We start from the raw sequence: 23104 nt of genomic DNA, 5'->3' as shown, positions 1-23104 counted from the left end.
GGTTACCTCCTGTTGGTATGGAAAAAAAAAAATAGAGAGAATAGAAAGACAATGAGAGGGCTGGTCAGGTGAGGATTAGACCGGTCGGCCAGTATGGGGGATCGGCTCCCTGGTGCACATGTGAGAGGATGGGCCATGTGGGAGGACGGCTCATCAGGGGTTCGGTGACTCCACTGACTAATTTCCACGTGTTGTGATTATGTGAAGATGATATTGTTTGTGGGTGCTGATGTTATGTCATATGCCTGACAGTTGTATGTTCATTCAGTATATCAGGGCGCATTTTGCGTGACTGTGTGTGGTGTGTACTATTTATTATTATTCACTGAGTCGGAAAAACTCACTCCCCTTCTCTCCAAACTTCTCAGGTGTTAGGAAGTTGCCGATCCAACGGAAGCTCTGCAATCTTCTCCGTAGAGTTATAAATGTAAACTTTATATTTCTGTCATTAAATTCGGACGTATTAAGTATTCTAGTATTCAATTATTATGGAACTCCGCAGTCATAGGATTGTGTATTTTAAATAGACTTGTCGTATGCGTTCTATTGAAACGATACGTTATATATTAGATATAGGCGTATTAGTATACTCGTATTTGAACATGACTTATCATGATTAGGCCCAAATTAAACTTCAACCGAGACATTTAAATTTTGGGCCGGATTGTATAATAATTGTATTTAAACCTTAATGGTATGGGCTTACTATTATTATTCATTGGTGTGGCATGCATAGGTAGAGTAGTTTAGGCTTACTACGGGCCTCGGGGGCCTTAAGCTTACCTGGGCCCTAGTGCAGGTCCGGCCCACGGAGTCGGGTCGTGACAAAGGTGGTATCAGAGCATAAGTCTATGATTTTAGAAACGACTGCGGAGTTATTTCCGTCACGTCTTGATATAGTATCATTTGCCTCTTACATTTCAGCGAGATTACCATTAGAGTCATATTTTAAGCTAGACTAGTAATATAATTGCTGCTATTAGGACTGGTCTTGTTATGTTCTAATGGATTTTGTTCTACACTTTGAATTTCAGTATGGTGAATACTAGGAGGAGAACATCCGGAAATACGGAGCGAGCAGCTCCAGACGAAGCCTCTTCCGGGCATCCAGTCAACCCGAGACACCGAAGAGGCAGACGTAATCGCAATGAAAATAATCAGGAGGAAGGTATCCAGGAAATTCATGACGAGGAAAACGTGACTGAAAATCCTGCAGGAATGAGCACACTAATGTCTGGACTTCAGCGAGCTATAGCGGCTATGAACGACATGTTGATACAGCAACAGCAGTTCTTTCAGACTCAACAGCAACAGCAGTTCTTTCAGACTCAACAGCAACAGCAGTTCTTTCAGACTCAACAGCAACAGCAACAACAGATGCATCCACCTATGCCTGACCCAGCAACACAACCATTTCAGCCGGCTCCACCAACTACTGTTCCGAGAGCTGCTAATGATAACCTTTATGATAGGTTCATTCGTTACAAACCACCTAAGTTTACAGGCACTGAAGATGCTCATTCCTTTCTAGCCAGAATTAGAGAGTACTGCACTGAATTGGGTTGTGATGACGAGAGATCCATCATATTTGCAGGCCGCCGAATGGAGGGTATGGCTGAAATGTGGTTCAGAGATTATGTTTTGCCTATGGTTAAAGGGATGTATTGGCAGCAATTTTCTTCTCTCTTTATTGACCGTATCATACCAGAAGGAACTAGGAGGGCCAAAATGAGGGAATTTGAGTCCTTGGTTCAGGGAAATTTGTCTATCGATGAGTATGCTACCAGATTCTTAGAATTGAGCAGGTATGCTCCGGGGTCTGTACCTGATGAGGCCACAAAGGTATACAGATTTATCAGTGGGTTGAATGCTGTGTACGCGACTCTATTCCAGCAGAGGGGACAAGATTTTAATGCTGTGGTAGATCTAGCCAGACAAATGGAGACTAAATACATTTCTGATGGAGTCATCTCAGGCAGAAAGGGTAATAGAACTGTAGCTCCGCTTGAGACTCTAGGCATATCAGGGATGAGTGGATCCTTCGTTATGGGTGCTCAGTCTTCGAGTTCTCGCCTCCAAAGCAGAGGAAGTTTTGGTAGAAGAAAAGATAAAAGGAGACAGTGGCCAAGAAAGGGTACTCATTCAGGTGGTTCCAGTAGTGGTCATAGTTCAGGTAGCAGCAGACCGAGTGTGACTGTCTGTCGCAGGTGTGGCAAGGCTCACAAAGGAGACTGCGATCTTGATCCTAATGCCTGTTTTAGGTGTCATCAGATGGGACACTATGCTAGAGACTGTCCATTTTCTCTGTCACGATATGTGCCACCCCAGTCTTCCATGGGTAGTGTGTTCAAACCTCCTTTCTCTACACCGCCAGCTTCTGGTACTAGACTTCTTGGCCAGCAGGGCCGTGGTTCTATTGGTAGGGGCAGAGGCCAGAGTTCAGGACAGAATTTACATGCCGCGGGAGCACAGCCCCGACTTTTCCATTTGACTCCGGGAGATGCTCAGGCATCTAATGCCGTGGTGGCAGGTACTTTCATTATTTGTTCTTTGGAGGCACGAGTATTATTTGACCCTGGTGCCACCCATTCATTTGCATCTCCTAGGTTTGCTATGAAAGTAGACAGAGTGCCCAATCAGTTAGACGTTCCTTTGCTGATATCGACGCCTTTAAGTGAAACTATTTATACTGATTCAGTCATCTTAAACTGTCCTATTAGTCTTGAAGGCATAGATTTACCTGCAGACCTAATTATCTTAGATGTGATAGGTTTTGATGTGATTTTGGGAATGGACTGGTTAGCAAAGTATGATGCGGAGGTCCATTGTAAAAGGAAAGAAATTATTTTTAATCTACCAGATGGCAAGAAACTGGTTTATAGGGTGGACAAGAATATAGCTCCTTATAATCTGATTTTCGCAATTAGCGCCAGAAAACTGTTGAGAAAAGGCTGTCAAGGGTACCTAGCGTTGGTTAAAGACACCACAACGGAAACTCGTAATGTGGAAAGCATGCCGATCGTGAATGAGTTCATCGATGTGTTTCCAGAAGAATTACCCGGACTTCCTCCAGATAGGGAAATTGAATTCTGTATTGATCTGATTCCTGGCACAGAACCTACTTCCATGCCACCGTATCGAATGGCACCAGCGGAATTAAAAGAGTTGAAAGAACAGTTGCAGGAACTGTTGGATAAGGGCTTCATCAGACCGAGCACTTCGCCTTGGGGTGCTCCAGTCCTGTTTGTGAAGAAAAAGGATGGTTCGCTTCACCTATGCATTGATTATAGGCAATTGAATAAGGTGACTGTGAAGAACAAATACCCGCTTCCAAGAATTGATGACCTGTTCGATCAACTGCAAGGAGCTACATGTTTCTCGAAGATTGACCTTAGGTCTGGTTATCATCAGCTAAAAATCAGAGAACAAGACATTCCTAAAACGGCTTTCAGAACCAGATATGGCCATTATGAATTCCTTGTCATGTCCTTCGGACTCACCAACGCCCCAGCAGCTTTCATGGATCTGATGAACCGTGTGTTCAAGCCATACTTGGACCGATTTGTGATCGTGTTCATAGATGACATTCTAGTTTATTCTAGAACTGAAACAGATCATATACATCATCTGAGAATTGTGCTACAAACTCTGAGGGAGCATCGGTTGTATGCAAAATTTTCCAAATGTGAATTCTGGCTGGAAAGTGTAAATTTCTTGGGTCATGTGGTATCTAAGGAGGGAATCATGGTTGATCCCAAGAAGATTGAGGCAATCATCGATTGGCCGAGACCGACTACTGTCACGGAAATTCGCAGTTTTCTGGGTTTGGCCGGCTATTACCGTCGTTTTGTGCAAGACTTTTCTCGCATAGCAGCACCATTAACTAAATTGACTCAGAAGAATGCTAAGTTTGTGTGGTCAGAGTCTTGTGAAACGAGTTTTCAGAAGTTGAAAGAGTGCTTAACCACAGCTCCAGTATTAGCCTTGCCATCAGGTGATGAAGGATACGTAGTGTTTTGTGACGCATCCAGAGTGGGGTTGGGATGTGTTTTAATGCAGCATGGTCGAGTCATTGCGTATGCTTCTAGACAGTTGAAGAAGCATGAACAGAATTATCCCACTCACGATTTGGAAATGGCTGCGATCATTTTCGCACTAAAAATATGGAGGCATTACTTGTATGGTGTATCCTGTGAAATATACACTGATCATAAGAGTCTAAAGTATATTTTTGAGCAGAGAGATTTAAATTTGAGACAGAGACGTTGGATGGAGTTCCTTAAAGATTATGATTGTACCATTCAGTATCATGCGGGGAAGGCTAATGTAGTAGCAGATGCTCTAAGTCGAAAGTCGTTGGGAAGCTTGGCTCATATTTCGGTTGAAAGAAGGCCGTTGATTCGGGAATTGGATGACATGCTTGATGAAGGCCTTCACTTAGAAATTCCTGCTTCAAACTGTTTGTTGGCTCATTTCAGAATAAGACCAATGTTGTTTGACAGAATTAAAACCGCTCAAGACAGAGACCCGCAAATGCAAAGAATTGTGCAAGAAGTAATTACTGGCGGATCAGGAGACTTTTTGTTAGACAATGATGGTGTGCTCAGGAAGGGTACTCATGTTTGTGTACCTGATGTTGATAATCTCAGAAGGGAGATCTTAGATGAAGCCCATTATGCTGCTTATAATGTGCATCCGGGTACCACTAAAATGTATCGGGATTTGAAGGAGAATTATTGGTGGACTGGAATGAAAAAGGATGTAGCAGAATTCGTATCCAGATGTCTTGCATGTCAGCAAGTGAAAGCAGAGCATCAAAGACCTTCTGGATTAATGCAACAACTACCGATACCTGAATGGAAATGGGAAAGAATTACCATGGATTTTGTGGTAGGGCTACCAAAAACACCAGGAGGCTATGATTCGATTTGGGTGATAGTGGATCGACTTACCAAGACAGCTCATTTCTTACCAGTGAGATCCTCTTATAATGCTGACAGGTTGGCAAGGTTGTATGTTAAAGAGATAGTGCGTCTTCATGGAGTTCCTGTATCTATCGTCTCTGACAGGGGAACGCAGTTCACTTCGAGATTTTGGCAGTCTTTACAGAGAGCCTTGGGAACTCGACTTGACTTCAGTACGGCTTTTCATCCGCAGACTGATGGGCAATCCGAGAGGACTATCCAAACACTAGAAGACATGCTCCGGATGTGCGTACTAGATTTTGGAGGATTTTGGGACACGCACTTACCATTAATCGAGTTTGCCTATAATAACAGTTATCAAGCAAGTATCGGCATGGCGCCTTATGAAGCTTTGTACGGCAGGAAGTGCAGGTCTCCTATCTGTTGGGGGGAAATAGGAGATAAACAACTGGTAGGACCTGAGTTGATTCAAATCACATCTGAAAAGGTTCCTATCATTCGAGACAGAATTAAGACAGCATTTGATCGACAGAGGAGCTACTCCGACCCTAAGCACAGAGAGGTGACATTTCAAGTGGGAGATTTGGTCTTTCTGAAGGTATCTCCTATGAAAGGTGTTCTCCGTTTTGGTAAGAAAGGAAAACTAGCTCCGAGGTACATTGGACCGTATCCTATAGTCGCACGAATTGGAGAAGTGGCTTATCAGTTGGATATGCCTAACGAGTTCTCTCACGTACACCCAGTATTCCATGTGTCCATGCTACGAACGTACGTTCCTGACCCATCTCATGTGCTAGAGCCACAGGAGATCCAGGTGGGTGAAGATTTGACATATGAAGAGATACCGATCAGCATTCTTGATTTCCAGATTCGTAAACTTCGATCTAAGGAGATCCCTATGGTTAAAGTTTTGTGGAGAAATCATTCGGTGGAGGAATGCACGTGGGAAGTAGCAGCGGAAATGCAGAGAGAATATCCTCATCTTTTTCCTTCCATGTAAAGTATTTTGTGTATTAGTAGTGATCGCCTTTGTTATTTCTCTTTGGCTGAATACAACTTGTCTTCTCACTCGCATGTATTCTGACCTTATTTTGCTTCTTATGAAATTCGAGGACGAATTTTTATAAGGGGGGAAGATTGAAATGACTCTAATTTTTATTTTCAAAAATTTATTTTCAATTATATTTAGTGAACCGACAGCTTGGAAATTAATATTAATATTTTAGTGCAACTACTACGAGAAACCGAGTCAAAAAAAAAAAAAAAAAAAAAAAAAAAAAAAACCCGATTGAAATCGATGATTTGGGCCGAATTGAACCGAATCAAACCGGTTCGACCCGAACCATCTAGAAAACTCTCTTTTTCTTTTATCTTCAACGCCAAGCTCACTTTCCCCCTCCCCAGCTCACCTCCACTCCATCGCCATTGCCACCACAGCGCCACTGCCACCACCCCCTCTCCCTCTCCTTCTTCCTCTCCTTCTTCTTCTTCTTCTTCTTCTTCTTTTTCTTCTTTTTCCTTTTTCCCTTCCCTCTTTCCCTTCTTCCTCACTGCGCCTGTGTTCCTGGCGAGACAGCAACAGCTCACGCCACCCACGCCGCACGCCACCCAGTCCTCGCCGCCACAGCCCTTGCTGCAGTCCAGCGTCGCAGCAGCTCTGCCAGCAGTCCCTCTTTGTTCTCGGCCAAACTTTGCAGCGCAGCACAGTTTCCTGCTCCCGATCGGCGAGACGCAGCGCCTCCTCCACTTGGCCACGCCATCTCCACCGCCTAGCCGCCGCTCCAGCACGCCTCCGACCACCAACAGCCGCTGCTCCCCGATCCGGCATGCTTGGGTACTTCCAGTCTAGCTGAAATTCAAAAAAAAATAAATATTGGGGTATAAAATTATTTTAAATATATTTTAGTTAGTTAATGTAGTTAATTAGTTACTAAATTTAGTTAGTTTAATTTTAATAATTTTAGTTGATTTAGTTAGTGTTAATAATATTAGTTAATGAAACTAGTTTTTATTATTGGTAATTAATGAGTTTAGTTAAGTTAATATTAGTAATGTTAATTAGATAATGAAACATTAGTTCATTAAATTAGTATTAGACAATGAAAATTAATTGATTCATTTAGTTAAGTTAGTGTTAGTGTTAGTGTTAGTAATTAGAGTTAGTAATTAATTAGTTAAGTTAGTTGTAGCTAATTGTTGTAGCTAGTTTATTTAGTCAAGTTAGTATCAGTAATATCAGTCAATTGAATTAATTTTATTATTTGAAGTTAATTAATTTAGTAATATTAGTTAAAGAAGTTAACTTTAGTACTTGTGGCCAATTAGTTTAAGTTAAGTTAATGTTAGTAATGCTAGTTAATTAAATTAATTTTATTATCTATAGTTAATTAATTTGGTTAATTTAATTTGGTAATTATGAGTAGTTAACAGCTTTATAATTATAGTGTTGATTTTATTAAGGCAGTTTGGATATGATGTTATTGTAATATATATAATTTAATTGTGTGGTAATGTTGAGATTGATGGAGGATGGGAAACGTTTTTTGACTGATTGCCCGACGGATGGGCCGTATAGATTGAATATTTGTGAAATTGTTGATATTTTATCAGGTGGATAGTTCAATTTTTAGGAGAGATGCCGCCGAAATTTCGGTAGAAATTTCGGTGGCAAAAATAAACAAACTCCGGTAGGAAATAAAATACGAGTTAGAAGGAATAAATTATTATAGAAAAGAACTTATATCTCAAAAATTTAGTTATATAGATAAGTTAGGATAAATAAAATTCTTAAGAGTGGTGAATGAATATATTTTGTCTGATAGAATTATTCTTTTGTGTCGTTCTTGTAATTTCTTAGATCGCCCGGGTCCATCTAGTGCTCCTCCAGGACAGGATCAAAGCTAGAACCTTACTCTCCATCCCTGTGAGTAATAATGAATAATGCACATCAACACTGCATTTGCATAACATTTATTTATAAGCATTACATTTTTTTTTTTTTATTTTCATATTTACAACATATTATAATTATTTCATCGTGTATATATATATTATGTTTCGATCATTATAATTGTACTTATATAATTGTGTATATGGATGAATTGTTTGATTATGTGTGCTGTGACATCACTGTGATTTGTTTGTGTGGAATTGGGATGAAGTGGGTCACCATGGGTTTGTGAGAATGGTATATGTGACATGGATCCTGAATATGATATGAAAGTTGGCCGGGTAAATGGGAGATCGGCGCCCCCGTGTGCACCTGCTGCTATGGTCTGTGTGATATGGAAAACCACAGGTTGGTTTCTTTATTGGGCGCACCTGATAATCTAGATCTGACTGCAGCCCGCAGGGTGGCCTCCTGTTGTGAGCGCCTGATGATCTAGATTTGATGGACACGACCGGGTTACCTCCTGTTGGTATGGAAAAAAAAAATAGAGAGAATAGAAAGACAATGAGAGGGCTGGTCAGGTGAGGATTAGACCGGTCGGCCAGTATGGGGGATCGGCTCCCTGGTGCACATGTGAGAGGATGGGCCATGTGGGAGGACGGCTCATCAGGGGTTCGGTGACTCCACTGACTAATTTCCACGTGTTGTGATTATGTGAAGATGATATTGTTTGTGGGTGCTGATGTTATGTCATATGCCTGACAGTTGTATGTTCATTCAGTATATCAGGGCGCATTTCGCGTGACTGTGTGTGGTGTGTACTATTTATTATTATTCACTGAGTCGGAAAAACTCACTCCCCTTCTCTCCAAACTTCTCAGGTGTTAGGAAGTTGCCGATCCAACGGAAGCTCTGCAATCTTCTCCGCAGAGTTATAAATGTAAACTTTATATTTCTGTCATTAAATTCGGACGTATTAAGTATTCTAGTATTCAATTATTATGGAACTCCGCAGTCATAGGATTGTGTATTTTAAATAGACTTGTCGTATGCGTTCTATTGAAACGATATGTTATATATTAGATATAGGCGTATTAGTATACTCGTATTTGAACATGACTTATCATGATTAGGCCCAAATTAAACTTCAACCGAGACATTTAAATTTTGGGCCGGATTGTATAATAATTGTATTTAAACCTTAGTGGTATGGGCTTACTATTATTATTCATTGGTGTGGCATGCATAGGTAGAGTAGTTTAGGCTTACTACGGGCCTCGGGGGCCTTAAGCTTACCTGGGCCCTAGTGCCGGTCCGGCCCACGGAATCGGGTCGTGACAGAAAGAAAACTAAAAAAAGAGTAGAACAAAGATTTAAGAACCAAGATTCGATGATTTAATTCTTGTAATGATCTCTCTTTATATAGACTTCGTAGGGTGTCTGCAAGTAGGAAACTAACTGACCTAATTAGGAAGAAATATTATTTGAGTAGGAAACTAATTTTGTGTTGTATTTCTTCCTAATTAGGAGTTTTCTTTGACCAAATAGGCTGGAACTCAAACAAGGTAAGTCTTTTATTATTCACATGCAGCTTCATCCACAAACTACGCCCAGGCTCCAAAACTACACAGGCTAAATAATTAAATTCGACCCACTTTGAATTTTCAACTTTTCTTGGTAACATGACGGTGGTGTTTGACACGGCCAGGCCATGTACTTTAGTGACTTGGCCATGTTGAGCTTTTAACTCTATTTTTTCAGCTCTAGCTTTTTCTGTATAAATTTTAGTTATTTTCCTACTAGAAATCCTTTAAATCAAACTTATTAAGAATCAAGGAAACTTAATTAAAATATAAATAAATCTAAATACAAACTAATTAAAGTAATTAAAAATATTAAAATTCTTAATAAAAACTAAACTAAAAATACTGTAAAAATAATATGAGCTTAACTTTGTGCCCATACAGTATGTCAAACACAAATAACACCAAATAGTCATATAATAAATGGACTTAGATAGAAAGAACCATAAACCTAATTTTCGATAACGATAACTGTCCAACATACAATAAGATATTTAAAACCCCGATGCGTAGATGATTCATAAAGATCACTTACATTATATGTCCAGCATACAGTAGAGTACTTGAGACCCTTGATAGGTAGACTCATTATAATCACATCTACTGAAATTCATTTACTTCTCTCAGGCGTGGCCTGCTCTGGGTTTGGTGTACAACATATAATAGGACAGCTAACCCCAGATGCCTAGATTTTCTTCCACCAACCACTAGTGGTTTTGCTTCGTCCTAATGCTATCCAATCACCAATAAACAATGTCAAACATAGATACAGAACTTAACCAATGTCATGAAATATGCAGACATATATTATATATAATCATTATTGGATAATATATAACATATATATGATGCTAAACAGGAGTCTCAAAACAGTTTCGCATATCGGGTTCAACATGGATTTATCTAACACGCGACACGATTAGGATCGATATGAATGGAATCTATTTAATAATTATGTCAAATTTATTGACACGAATACGACACGAAAATTAGGGAGATAACACGAACACAACACGTGTAACCTGCCTACTATTATAAATAGGTCAAGTAGATTGTGTTGATCCATATACAATCCGTATAACTCGCCTAATATCATAAAGAAGTTAAGTGATTCGTTTTAGCTTTGTATAACTCACTTAACCTGCTTATAATATTTTTAAATTTTATTTAACTCAAATCATATTTAAAAAGAAATTTTCATATATAAAATACATTGATTCTTCAAGATTCATAACTAAAATAAAAAAAATTAATACAATAATAAAGTTTAAATAGGTTTTAGTTGGAGTGTTTATATCTAGGACTAAAGTTACTTCTTCATTCTTAAATAAACAGATCACTTGCCTAATTTACGTATCAACTCGCGACATGACACGTTTATATTCGTGTCATAAATGAGTGATCCGTTTATGACACGAATCCATTTAACCTCAACCATAACTTATTTATTTCTTGTGTTTGACGAATCATGTTCGCGTGCCATGACCCATTTTGACATACCTAATTACTAAAATACATGAATAACACGAGTGCATAAAAAAGCACCACTCGCGGTAAAACAGTTGACTCTTTGATTCTAACCTTCGTATTAACTCTGGCTGCAAGACCAGTTTTCTCTATAGTTCACATTCTCATCCTGTAGAAAATTGTAATTTTATTATACCGTTTAATATCCCAATCACAGTAATTTTCTCATATTTTATAGATGTCTCAACTTATTTAATATGTGAAACAAATTCAATTATTTTGTATCCGTAAAATAATATTTTATATGACCAAATAATTCAAATCTTAGTAATTAATTTATTTGGCTCACGGATTGAATAATTAAATTCTAAGTAATTTCAATTACTGAACGCTTTATAGTCCACTAGAAATACTATATATCTAATTCAAATCTACAATTCAAATATATTATAAAATATTCAAATATCATAAAAATATTTACATTTATATAATACTGCTTTTCGAAAATAATTTCCTTATAAAATTTTAGACAAATAATTCGCTCTTAACTATTTTCTTAAGAAAATTGAAAAATAACAATTGGATGATCATTCCGATGCATAAGATCAATCAAAGTTATAAGTATAAAATCCATCAATCCGGTTTTCTGATTTTTCCAATTAGAACTGATTTTATCTGATTTTAAGTCTTTACCTTTAGATGTCAAACTAGATGGATTGACTATTGATTTGCGGATGAATTAATCCGACTGACCAGTCTTGTTCGATTTTAAAAACACTGATTTTTACAACTTAGTATATAGTTTTCTACATTTTAGATCATATACTTAATTCGAATTTAGTCAGTTAGATTTTTACTTTTTGATTCCACTAAATTGTTATTATTATATATATTGCTCTTGCCAACTAGATTTTCTGGATCCATCTTGACTCAAAGTGTTAAGACTTAACAACGGAAGCTGAAATACAATTCAAACTTGCTCTCGACCATGCATTGCTAATCTGATTTGCAACAGAGTCTTCAATAATATGTACAAATGCAGAGTTGAACGTGGATCAAAGGCAACTATATGGATTGGGCAGCAGCACCGCAAAAAGTAGGGCGAGCATCCTTCGGCTCATATAAAAAAAACTGAACCGAATTTTTTGGTTTGTTTTTTTGGTTTAAATAGTTTGGTAGCATCATCCTTATGCTGTAGTTTTAAAGAAATCTATAAATAACTCAAACATATATCCTGGTAAAAAAATCGAAAATCCTAAATTTTTCATTTTTTTAATGATAAGTATAAACATCTCCGTGCGAGTTGAGGTGATATTTAAATAAAACTCTTTAAACTTTACTTGCCCTACTAATGCAATAGTTGTTTGACATTTTTGGCTTCTCTTATTTATTTGATTTTTGAAGCAAAACTACATACCCAAAATATTCTCTCCAGCTGCTGGTAATTGCTATAAATATGGCTTTGACTAACATCTCTTTCCCAAAAGTATCGTAAGAAAATTTCATGAAATTGGTTTGTGAGATTTTTTAAGCGAACTTGAATGTGATTTATAGGCTAATATACCCACTTCTTAAAAAATTTTATCTGTGATTTTGAATTTTCTTTTGTTTTTCCCAGAAATCATCCCTCAAAAAACATATGATCTCGAAGAACAGATGGAAATATTTTTTTTATTAAAAATAGGAAAAACTCCCAGCAAGCACTTACATTGAAAAATTTACAATTATTTATTTTGGGCACATAAACTTTATTAAGGAGACTGTTATGGCTATGACCACAGCCATTTTGGTTACAAACACAAAGCCCTAATAGTTAAGTATGAAATTGGTCAACGATAAACCTCAATAAGAGCTCTAGGACCAAGAACATAGTTAACTTTATATTTGATGAAACCAGCATCAAAGAAGAGCTTTACCCACTCTTCTTCATTTCTCTGCTTGCCAATGAGACATGCCATCTCTGCCATATCAAACAACAGCTCAGCTTCAGTCCATCATCATTTGAATTTTCGTTTCCCATCACCATGTCAATGATTATGAGCTTCTTACTATTCTCTCGCTTGCCATTTCTTGTTATTGCCTCTTTGCAATTCGTCAGTATCTTCACACAAATTCTTGGTGCCTTGCAAACCATCAACAACGTGTGGAAGATCCAAAACAGTGCACTTTATATTTGGAAAAGCATTAGCAATAGCCCTAGACATATATCCAGTGCAACCTGCAACATCCACCAAAGAATTCAACCCTTCAAATACCTCCTTACACTTAACAGTAACCACCTTACCAAGAAAATACTATCACTGGCCGTGGCTTCATTCACCATATTATTAGCCCTAATGTTATGTCCTGCATATTCAAAGAGTGACTCTCTAAAGGCAGTTACAAATTGTGTTTGATCATCGTTTTTAAGCCATTTGCTCAAGCAAGTAAATGGGTCCATCAGAAGCGGGTCAAGCATAAAGATATAAAAGGTATTGAATTTAAAGAAGTGTCTTTTAGAAGAAAACGAGAGGATGGGGTAAGTAAATAGCCTTCTTCATGTAAAGAAAAGAAATCAGAATGAACAAGAAGTCGCATTAGACGGTACATATGGTGAGTTTTGGCAGGGTTAACCTGTGAGGCGGAAACAAGGTCAGAAAGAGGCATGGTTTGGCCATGATTGTTGTTAATAATATCAGGAATGCGCAGTTCAACTACACACTTGAGAGACATGGACTTTATGAATTGCAGAGTATGATTCCACATATGAGTTTGAGCTCTAAGTAGCTCATCTACGTTTTCATCAGTAACCAAATCCATAAGACCACAGAGCACTAACTATATCAAGCAGTTGACACCTTCACTTAATTAAATTGTTAACGTCTCTCTCTATATATAGCATTGGAACTTTTTTTTTTTTTTTTTTTTTTTTGGTAGAAATATAGCAGTGGAACTTAATTAATTTTATAGTCGCATTGCTTTATGTGTGATTTAATTAATTACATTTAGTTAATTGATTTTTCGGGTTTAAAATGCCAAAAATAATTGAAAAATATTGATTAACTCTTTTCCATTTAATCTATATATATATATATATATATATATATAGATTCAATCCTAATAAAAAAATAATAAAAAAAAAAACTTTAAACAGCAGACTTGGCATTCTCCTATCTAAACATTTCTATTTTTTTTTTTTTTACAAATTTTTTGATTTTTTAATCTGCTTTCTTAGCAATTATTTTTTCTTTTATAATTTTTTTATCTATATATTATCTATAACAATAATTATATTAAATTTAAAATTTAAGATTTAAGAGATTTTATAATAATTATATTAAATTTTAAATTTTAATTTCAAATTTAAGAGATTTTCTTATCTCTCTTTAAATGCTAAAATTCCTCTTCTTTCTTTTCTCTATTTAAGAGAACCCCAACTGCACAAGGGAAAATATATATTGAGAAGAAAGTTTTCTGACTTAGGGATGCTTCGTACATTCTAAAATTTTTTTTTTTTTTCATTTTTTTTTCATTACCTCACATATGTACATTCTAAACTGGCTTAGATTATGAAATGATATTATTTTGGTGATAGGAATTGAAGAGAAGAAAAATGTAGCTGTTACGTTTGTCATGAATGAATTGATTGACATAAAATGTGTTCTTGAAGAAAATTTAAAATTGGTCCACTATTTTAAGGTATATTGCATCCAATATGTGCTTATTGATCTATTTTTTAATATATTTTATGTATTTATTATACCTCAATTTATTATGTTTGGATTCACTCTGTGTTTATAGAGAGAGATCAAACCAACTTTAAGATTGAAGCATCATTTGAAGTTGAGGCATCAGAGTTTTACCTTCATGTCAAATACAATACTGTGGATGAATACCTTAACATCTTTTTTCCTGTTAATGGGCTTTTAATATTCTCCGATTGCCAATTTTTCAGTTTCTTTTTTTATATGTAATTTTCATTTAATTTATGTTTTTCGCTTTTGGTGTATTTTATGAAAATAAAATGTTATTATTATTTTTTATTTCCAGAAGAAGAATGTTATTTTTGTTATAATATTGACATATCTTTTATGGACTGAAATTATTATATTTAATTTAGCTTTTATTTTTCTTAAATGGTCCATTAGTTTTAAATTAATTTTAAAAATGCATTATTTTTGAATAAGTTTTAGTTGGATTTTAAATGCATAATAATTTATTATTCATAATAATATTGTCAAGATTTATGAAATACAAATTTGCATTCATTATTTTTTTTTTAAAAAAAAAATTGAGAAATGGACAAGAAAAGATAACTTTAAAAAATATCTACTGCAATAATTAAAAAAAATAATTATTATTAACATTATAGCCTAAATTATGGGCTTAAAATCCTTTTCTAAATGAAGGAGATTAATAATTTTATCATCTTATGATTTATATGGAAATTACAAACTATAAAATAGAATATATAATAATATATTAACCCGCAATGCGCCGGCGTACTATATATATATATATATAAAGTACCTAATTTGGCTTTTATTTGAATAATAGTCACTTTTGCTAAGATTGTGATAACCTAATCCTTGTCACTTTTGCTAGATTTGATAAGGATGTCGCAAATAAATAAATACAGTATATATTTATTTACAAGCATATGTGTATAGGTCATTAAATGGGATCTACTATGCTATTATAATTTATTAGTATTTTTTAAAAAAATATAGTTTTTTAGAAAAATATATTTCATTAATAATAATATGGAGAATTGCAAATAATGATATAGACTAGACATAAAACTTAACTATGAGTAGCTAATAGAGTTTGTTGATCTTTAAAAAATGTAAAAAAATTTATATTTTTTTGAGTAATGAAAATAAAAATTAGAAAATATAATACTATATCTTTTCACTTGGAATTGATCTTAACAAAAGATATAAATTTTCACAGCATCACTTATTTCGTTAATTGATTTGGACATCAAAATAATAACTCCTCTGGATCTTCTATAACTGGATTGTTTTTCCAAGTATTTACAACATATGACGAACACAGATGAGTTTCCGCCACTATGCATCAATAGCATCAACGGAGGAACAGACTGCACTATCGGACTCTATTGGTCGAATATCTATACCTCCAAATCAAGATTTAAAGTTTCCAACTAAATAAAATCAAATATACTAATTTTATTTAATAATAAACCCTCAAAGAAGGAACAAAAAACACTTCAAATATGTAAATAAATAAATAATAAAAAAATCAAAACAAAAAGAGAGATTTATTATAGAAATAATGGATATGAGTTTATTAAAAGAAAAAAGCAAAAGAAAATGTAAAAAATAGGAAATAGGGGCTACCGCCGTTTATCAGCACACTCGTAAACTAGAAATTAGTAAAAAAAAAGGTTTTAGTTGTTTTACTTTAAGCATAACACATGACATAATTTGATCATTGACCTTTTTGGCTTTTCTTCTTTATTTGAAGCAAAACTATATGTTGAATTATAGCAAAAATAATCTCTCCAATTGCTGACAATTGCTAAAAGTGTGGCTTTGACTAACAGCTCTTTCCCAAAAATATGGTGAGAAAATTTCAGGAAATTGGTTTCGTGAGATCGTTAAGCTAACTTGAATGTGATTTATGGGCTAAAAAATTTTGTCTGTGATTTTGAATTTTCTTTTGTTTTTTTAGGAAATCAATCCTTAAAAAACCATACCGATCTCAAAGAACAGAGGGAAATCTCTTTTATTAACAATAAGAAAAAAATCTCATCAAACGCTTGCATTGAAAAGGTACAATTATTTATTTTGGGCATACAAACTTTATTGAGGCTGTTATGGCTATGGCCACAGCCATTTTGTTTACAAACACAAAGCTCTGATAGTTAACTAGGAAATTGGTCAAGGATAAACCTCAATAAGAGCTCTAGGACCAAGCACATAGTTAATTTTATATTTGGTGAAACCAGCATCAAAGAAGAGTTTTGCCCACTCTTCTTCATCTCTCTGCTTGCCGGTGAGACATGCCATCTCTTCCATATCAAACAACAGCTCAGCTTCAGTCCAATCATCATCTGAAGTTTGGTTTCCCATCACCATGTCAATGATTATGACCTTGTTATTATTCTCTCGCTTGCCATTTTTTGTTATTGCCTCTTTGCAATTCTTCAGTATCTTCAAACAATCTTCGTCAGCCCAGTCATGCAATACCCACTATTTATCAAATCAATTGCGTTAGCAAATTAAAGAGTAATAACACAAGTGATATAAACAAATGGAAAGTTAATTGTACATATTATGGTCAAAAGCTCAGAAAAAGTAAAAGAAATAGCATACCTTGATCAAAGCCGCATCTGCAGGAGGAACAGCCTGTAACATGTCACCTGCAACAAAATTCAAATTCTCGGCGCCTTGCGAATCAGCAACAGCAACAACATGTGGAAGATCCGAAACAGTGCACTTTATATTTGGAAAAGCTTTAGCAATAGCCCTAGCCATATATCCAGTGCCACCTGCAACATCCACCAAAGAATCCAACCCTTCAAATACCTCCTTACACTTAACAGTCACCACCTTACCAAGAAAAATACTATCACTGGCCGTAGCTTGATTCACCATATTATTAGCCCTAATGTCATGCCCTGCATATTCAAATAGTGACTCTCCAAAGGCAGTTACAAATGGTGTTTGATCATCGTTTTTAAGCCATTTGCTCAAGCAAGTAAATGGGTCCATTAGAATCGGGTCAAGCATAAGAGAGATAAAAGGTATTGAATTGAAAGAAGTGTCTTTTAGAAGAAAAACAGAGGATGGGGTAAGCAAATAGCCTTCTTCTTGTAAAGAAAAGAAACCAGAATGAACAAGAAGTCGCATTAGACGGTAAACATGATGAGTTTTAGCAGGGTTAACCTGTAAGGCAGAAACAAGATCAGAGAGAGGCATGGGTTGGCCATGGTTGTTATTAATAACATCAGGAATGCCTAATTCAACTGCGCACTTGAGAGACATGGACTTTATAAATTTCAGAGTATGATTCCACATATGAGTTTGAGCTTTAAGTAGCTCATCTACGTTTTCTTCAGTAACCAAAGCCATAAGACCACAGAGCACTAACTATATCAGCAGTTGATAACTACACTTGATTCAATTCTTAACCCCTCTCTCTATATATAGCAGTGGAACTTAATTAATTTCGTAGACTCACTGTTAATTGGATTGCTTTATGTGTCATTTAGTTAATTAATTTTTCAGGTTTAAAAGGCGAAAAATAATTGAAATTCTAAATTATTGATTAACTTTTTTTTATTGAATTATAATCCACCAAATTTTACTATATTTATATAATAGTCGCTTTTGCTAAGATTGTGATAAGTTTGTCTTTTGACAATGTTTCCAATTTTGATAATTAATAATATATATTAGGATCCACTCTGACTCTGCTATTATAATTTATTAGGAAGAAACGAAAAAGTTTTAGGGTATGATTTATAATAGGCACTAACGGCTGTAGATTATTTCCAGCTATTAATATATATTAGGTTTTTTTTTTTTTTTTTAGATATTTTACGTATCTTCCATCTTTATTTTTATATTAGGGTATGGTTTATTATTTTCTTAGATATTTTATGTATTTTGCATCTTTAGGTTTGATTTAGTAAGTTTATTTTATGTACTCTTCTTTTAATAAATGAATTTATTTTAGTTAAAAAAATATTATGATTTAGTATAATATATTAATTAACTAGTCATGATTCCGTACTTCGCGTGCGGGAATGTACATATTATTTGATAATTATTATCATTGAATTATTTTGATAAGTTTTTAATTTGCAATTCTATACTGAAAATTTTTTTATTAATAACAATAATTAACTCTTATAATATTTGAAATTTAAAAAATATTGATTTTACTTTTTATATCTAGATTTAACATAATATAAATGATTGATACTTTTTCATAATAATTTAGATACATTATGAAACTAAATTTGAAATAAATGTTATGAATTTGGATGAATTTTAAATATAAAACTATAAAAATGTTATTAATGTATTTACTAAAATTGTATATAATTTATTAGTAATTGACAAATTACAGTTTAAAAAATAAAAGGATCCTAAAACTCTTCCAAAAGGCACGAAGATTATCAAAATTAAAAATAACTTTAACAATTTCCCATTGCACAACTAAATACTTGAACTACTGTACCGCATCACTTTAAATCCTTCCAAAAGAATTTGACATAAAAACGGAAAGAGACAAGGATATATCTTTAACATAAAAATTTCTCTAAATTACATCAATAGCAAATGAAATTTAAACAAAAAAATTTATAAATCTCAACTGTTCTCCTTGGATAATGAATGAAATTTGGTAAAAAAAAAAATAGCAAAAAATATTCATAAGCTTAAATAGAAACAGTGAAATATGCATAAAGAAAAGACAGCCCTATATATTTATAAGATCTACTAAAACAACAACCCATGTAAATGATTTAAGGAAGGTGAGGCCCCAATGTGGTTGCAGAAAGTCGATAAGTTGTTTTGTAATTGGAGTTTCTGTTGGTAAATGACTAATGATCTTTGAGAAGAAAAAAGGTTAATAGTAGTGAAGGAATGACTAAGAAAGATGACTATTTTATTCACTGATGTATTGCTTAAATACACAACATCTTAACAGAAAAAATATAAAAACAGCAACAAACTTAGCTAAACTCTAGTAAGCAGTAACAGTTAGTAAAGAGAGTCAAATAACTAACTCCTAAAAAATAGGCTAAGGAAACTGAACTAGATAATCTTGTTGAAACTCAGCAGAATAATCAACTATTGATGCATATGTTTAACACTCCTCCTTGTATCAGTAGGTGCAAATTCCAAGCTTCTCTCTCAAGTCTTCAAATCGGCTCTTGGCAAGATGTTTAGTGAATATGTCTGTGAACTGCTCTTCAGTCTTGCAATATTAAGTCGAACTGCTCCATTCTTCTGAACATCTCTGATAAAGAATAATTTTATACTGAAATGCTTTGTCTTTCCATGGAAAAATGGATTGTTGGAAATGGCGATGGCTGCTTGATTGTCCACCATAACTTTCGTGCTCATCTTTTGTTCCAAGTACAAATCACTCAGAATTTTTCTGAGCTATAGAGCATGATTAACAGCTGTTGTTGCAGCTATAAACTCTGCCTTAGTGGTAGACTGTGCAACTACCTCTTATTTCTTCAAACTCCAAGTAAATGTCCCTGAACCAAAACTGAAATAGAAACCAGATGTGCTCTTCATGTCGTCCAAAGACCCAGCCTAATCAATATCTGAGTAGCCTTGCAACTCAAAACTTTATGACAAATAAAACTTAACACCAAAACTTAAAGTTCCCTTGACATATCGGAGAACTCTTTTTGCAGCTTTGAGATGATACTCATTAGAACAATTCATAAATCTTGAAAGAACATTTACAACATACATGATATCTGGCATTGTTGCAGTGAGATACATCAAGCAACTAATCAAGTTTCTGTATATGGACTCATCCACTTTTGCAGTTCCATCACCCTTGCATAGCTTCTCTTTTTGACACATAGGAGTACTCATGCTCTTACAATTATCCATGTGGAATTTCTTCAGAATCTCCTTTGTATACTTATGTTAACAGATGAATATTTCTCCTTGTCTCTGCTTGATTTCCATTCCAAGAAAATAAGACATTTCTCCAAGATCTGTATCTCAAACACTTGCATCATATCTTCTTTGAACTGTTGTATAAGTTCAAAGTTGCTGCCAGTGACTAAAAGATCATCCACATATAAGGAAACCACCATAAAGTTATTCTTGTCATCTTTAACGTATAACATGGACTCACTAAGACTTTTGACAAAACCTATTTTGAGCAAGTATTCATCAATTCTGCTATACCAGGCCTTAGGAGCATGCTTTAAGCCGTACAACGCCTTCTTCAACAAATACACCTTTTCTTCATTTCCTTTCACAGCAAAGCCTTTAGGTTGCTCGACATAAATTTCTTCCTCTAGAAAGCCATTTAAGAAGGCTGACTTGACATCGAGTTGGTAGATTTTCCAATGCCTTTATGCTGCAATGGCTAGTAGCATTCTGATTGTGTCGAGCCTCGCTACAGGAGCAAAAGTATCAAAGAAATGTACTCCGAAAACTTGAGCATACCCTTTTACCACTAACCTTGCATTATATTTGTTGATTGAGCCATCTGCATTTTCCTTTTTTCTGAACACCCATTTTACTCCAATCACCTTTTGATGTTGAGGCCTTTCAACTAATTCCCAGGTCTGATTTTTTTATCATAGCAAGCTCCTCCTACATTGCAACCCTTCATTTAGGATCTTTCTCTACTTTTTGATATCCTGCTAGTTCAAGCACAGCAACATTGCATCTTTGATATATGCCAGTAAGTGATCTGGTGCCTTGTACAAAAGGATCATCAACTATCTCATCATGTTGAAGATCATGAAATTGCTGGTTTTCCGCACTCTCCAGCACCACTTTTCCTTCTCCATGAAGTTCAATCTCTACTTACTAGAATTTTTCTTGTGTCAGGTTGAAAAACTCTATAAATTTTAGATGTTGAGCTATATTCGATAAACACGCTAGGCTCAGCTTTCTTATCTAACTTGCCTTGTTTGATCTACGGCACATGAGTAAAACACAACCAGCCAAATACTTTCAGATTCTTTATTTGTGGCTTATAACCATACCATGCCTCAAAAGGAGCCCTTCCATTGATTGCTTTTGTGAGAAGCCTGTTGAGCAAAAATACAACAGTATTTGCTGCTTCTACCCAATATTCTTTCGGAAGATCATTCTCATAAAGCATGCATCTGGTCATCTCCATTATTATTCGATTCTTTCGCTCACTGGCCCCATTATATTGTGGAGTGTATGGAGCTGTAAGTTGATGCTCAATTCCAGCCCTCTCACAGAATTTATCAAATTCATTGGAGGTATACTCCTTGTCATTATCTGACCTCAAAACTTGAATTTTATAGTCACTTTGGTTTTCAATCCAGTTCTTGAATTTTAAGAACACACCTACAACCTCGGACTTAAACCTGAGAAAATAGATCCAACATATCCTTGTGAAATCATCAATAAAAGCAATGCAGTATTTACTCCCATTGAGTGAAGGAGTTTTATAAGGTCCGGCCACATCTGTATGAATAAGTTGCGGCTTCTCAGTAGCTCTCCAGGCTCCTGTTTGGAAAGGAAGTCTTGCTTGTTTACCAAATTGACACACCTCGTAGATTGGTAGATTGGATTCAATGTGAGGCAAACCACATACCAACTCCTTTTGCATATTCAAAATTGCTGCGTGATGAAAATGACCTAACCTCTTATGCCAAGTCTCTATGCTAGTTGTAGTAGCAATATAAACTACTTGTTCCCCCTCCATCGGATCAAGTGAGAAAATCTTGCTTCTCATTTTAATTCTTATGACATCATTGTCATAAGCATCCTTGATCATACACTGCTTGTTTTCAAAAAAGACTTTGAATCCCTTCTCAACTAGTTGCCCAACACTCAGTAAGTTCTGATCAATGTCAGCTACATACAAAACATCAGAAATTAATTTAGTACCTGTGCAACTCTCAATGCCGACAATTCCCTTTCCCTTGACAGCAATGTAGTCACCATTACCAATTCTGACTTTGGATATTTGTGACTTATCCAACTCTCTGAAGAGTTCTTCATCGCCGGTCATGTGATTGGTACAACCACTGTCTACGAGCCAACAATCACTTGAACTTGAGCTGGTGCTTGTAAAACAAGATGCTACAAACAACTATTGTTCTTCTTCTTGCTCGCTTGTTGCTTGGGCATCGTCCTTTTGCTGGAAATTGCTTTTGCATATTCTTTAATGGTGCCCCAGTTTATTGCACTTTCCACACTTCACATCGGGTCTTTTCCAACATTTGAAAGGAGGATGACCCTTTTTGCCGCAATGTTTGCCGGAGGAAAATCTCTCTTCTTTTCTCCTTTGCTGCTGCTAGTTGTATCACGTGGATTTAAGCTCTTCTTATAACTCTTCTTCTTGTCTTTCTCTCCTTGATTGATTTGTAAGTTAGCCTGCAATGCTCCTTCCACAGAACCTTCACTCCTCATCAATCTCCTTTGTTCTTGAGCCTGTAAAGCATTGTTTAGTTTTGCTAAGGTGACTTTGACAAATCTTTGCTACTCTCCATGGATGATATAGTAGCATCAAACCTTTCGGGAATAGTTACAAGTATTTTC

General features: G+C 35.3%; 2 protein-coding genes and 1 pseudogene across 2 annotated transcripts; 1 reads left to right on the top strand and 2 right to left on the bottom strand.

The window, feature by feature from the left end:
* The first annotated feature begins 1035 nt into the window (after positions 1 to 1035).
* LOC119369524 (transposon Tf1-107 polyprotein) lies at positions 1036 to 8917 on the top strand. Its single transcript, XM_089725484.1, has 2 exons — positions 1036 to 6759; positions 8697 to 8917. Exon 1 carries the CDS (start codon positions 1036 to 1038, stop codon positions 5923 to 5925), a length of 4890 nt encoding a protein of 1629 aa, XP_089581610.1. The 3' UTR covers positions 5926 to 6759; positions 8697 to 8917.
* Positions 8918 to 12694: 3777 nt separating this feature from the next.
* LOC149494379 (trans-resveratrol di-O-methyltransferase pseudogene) lies at positions 12695 to 13664 on the bottom strand (annotated as a pseudogene).
* A 2907-nt stretch (positions 13665 to 16571) lies between these two features.
* LOC105636475 (trans-resveratrol di-O-methyltransferase) lies at positions 16572 to 17968 on the bottom strand. Its single transcript, XM_089725122.1, has 2 exons — positions 17186 to 17968; positions 16572 to 17062 (listed from the first exon to the last, which is right to left on the bottom strand). The coding sequence occupies exons 1-2, from the start codon at positions 17942 to 17944 to the stop codon at positions 16751 to 16753; spliced, it is 1071 nt and encodes a 356-aa protein (XP_089581248.1). The 5' UTR covers positions 17945 to 17968; the 3' UTR covers positions 16572 to 16750.
* Positions 17969 to 23104: the final 5136 nt, after the last annotated feature.

Source organism: Jatropha curcas, chromosome 8 (assembly GCF_041381405.1).
Source record: "Jatropha curcas cultivar XTBG-Jc1 chromosome 8, XTBG_Jcur_1.0, whole genome shotgun sequence".
In the NCBI taxonomy this organism is placed as follows: domain Eukaryota; kingdom Viridiplantae; phylum Streptophyta; class Magnoliopsida; order Malpighiales; family Euphorbiaceae; genus Jatropha; species Jatropha curcas.
Note: the sequence above shows the minus strand (reverse complement) of the source record. Positions and strands in the feature narration are given on the sequence as shown.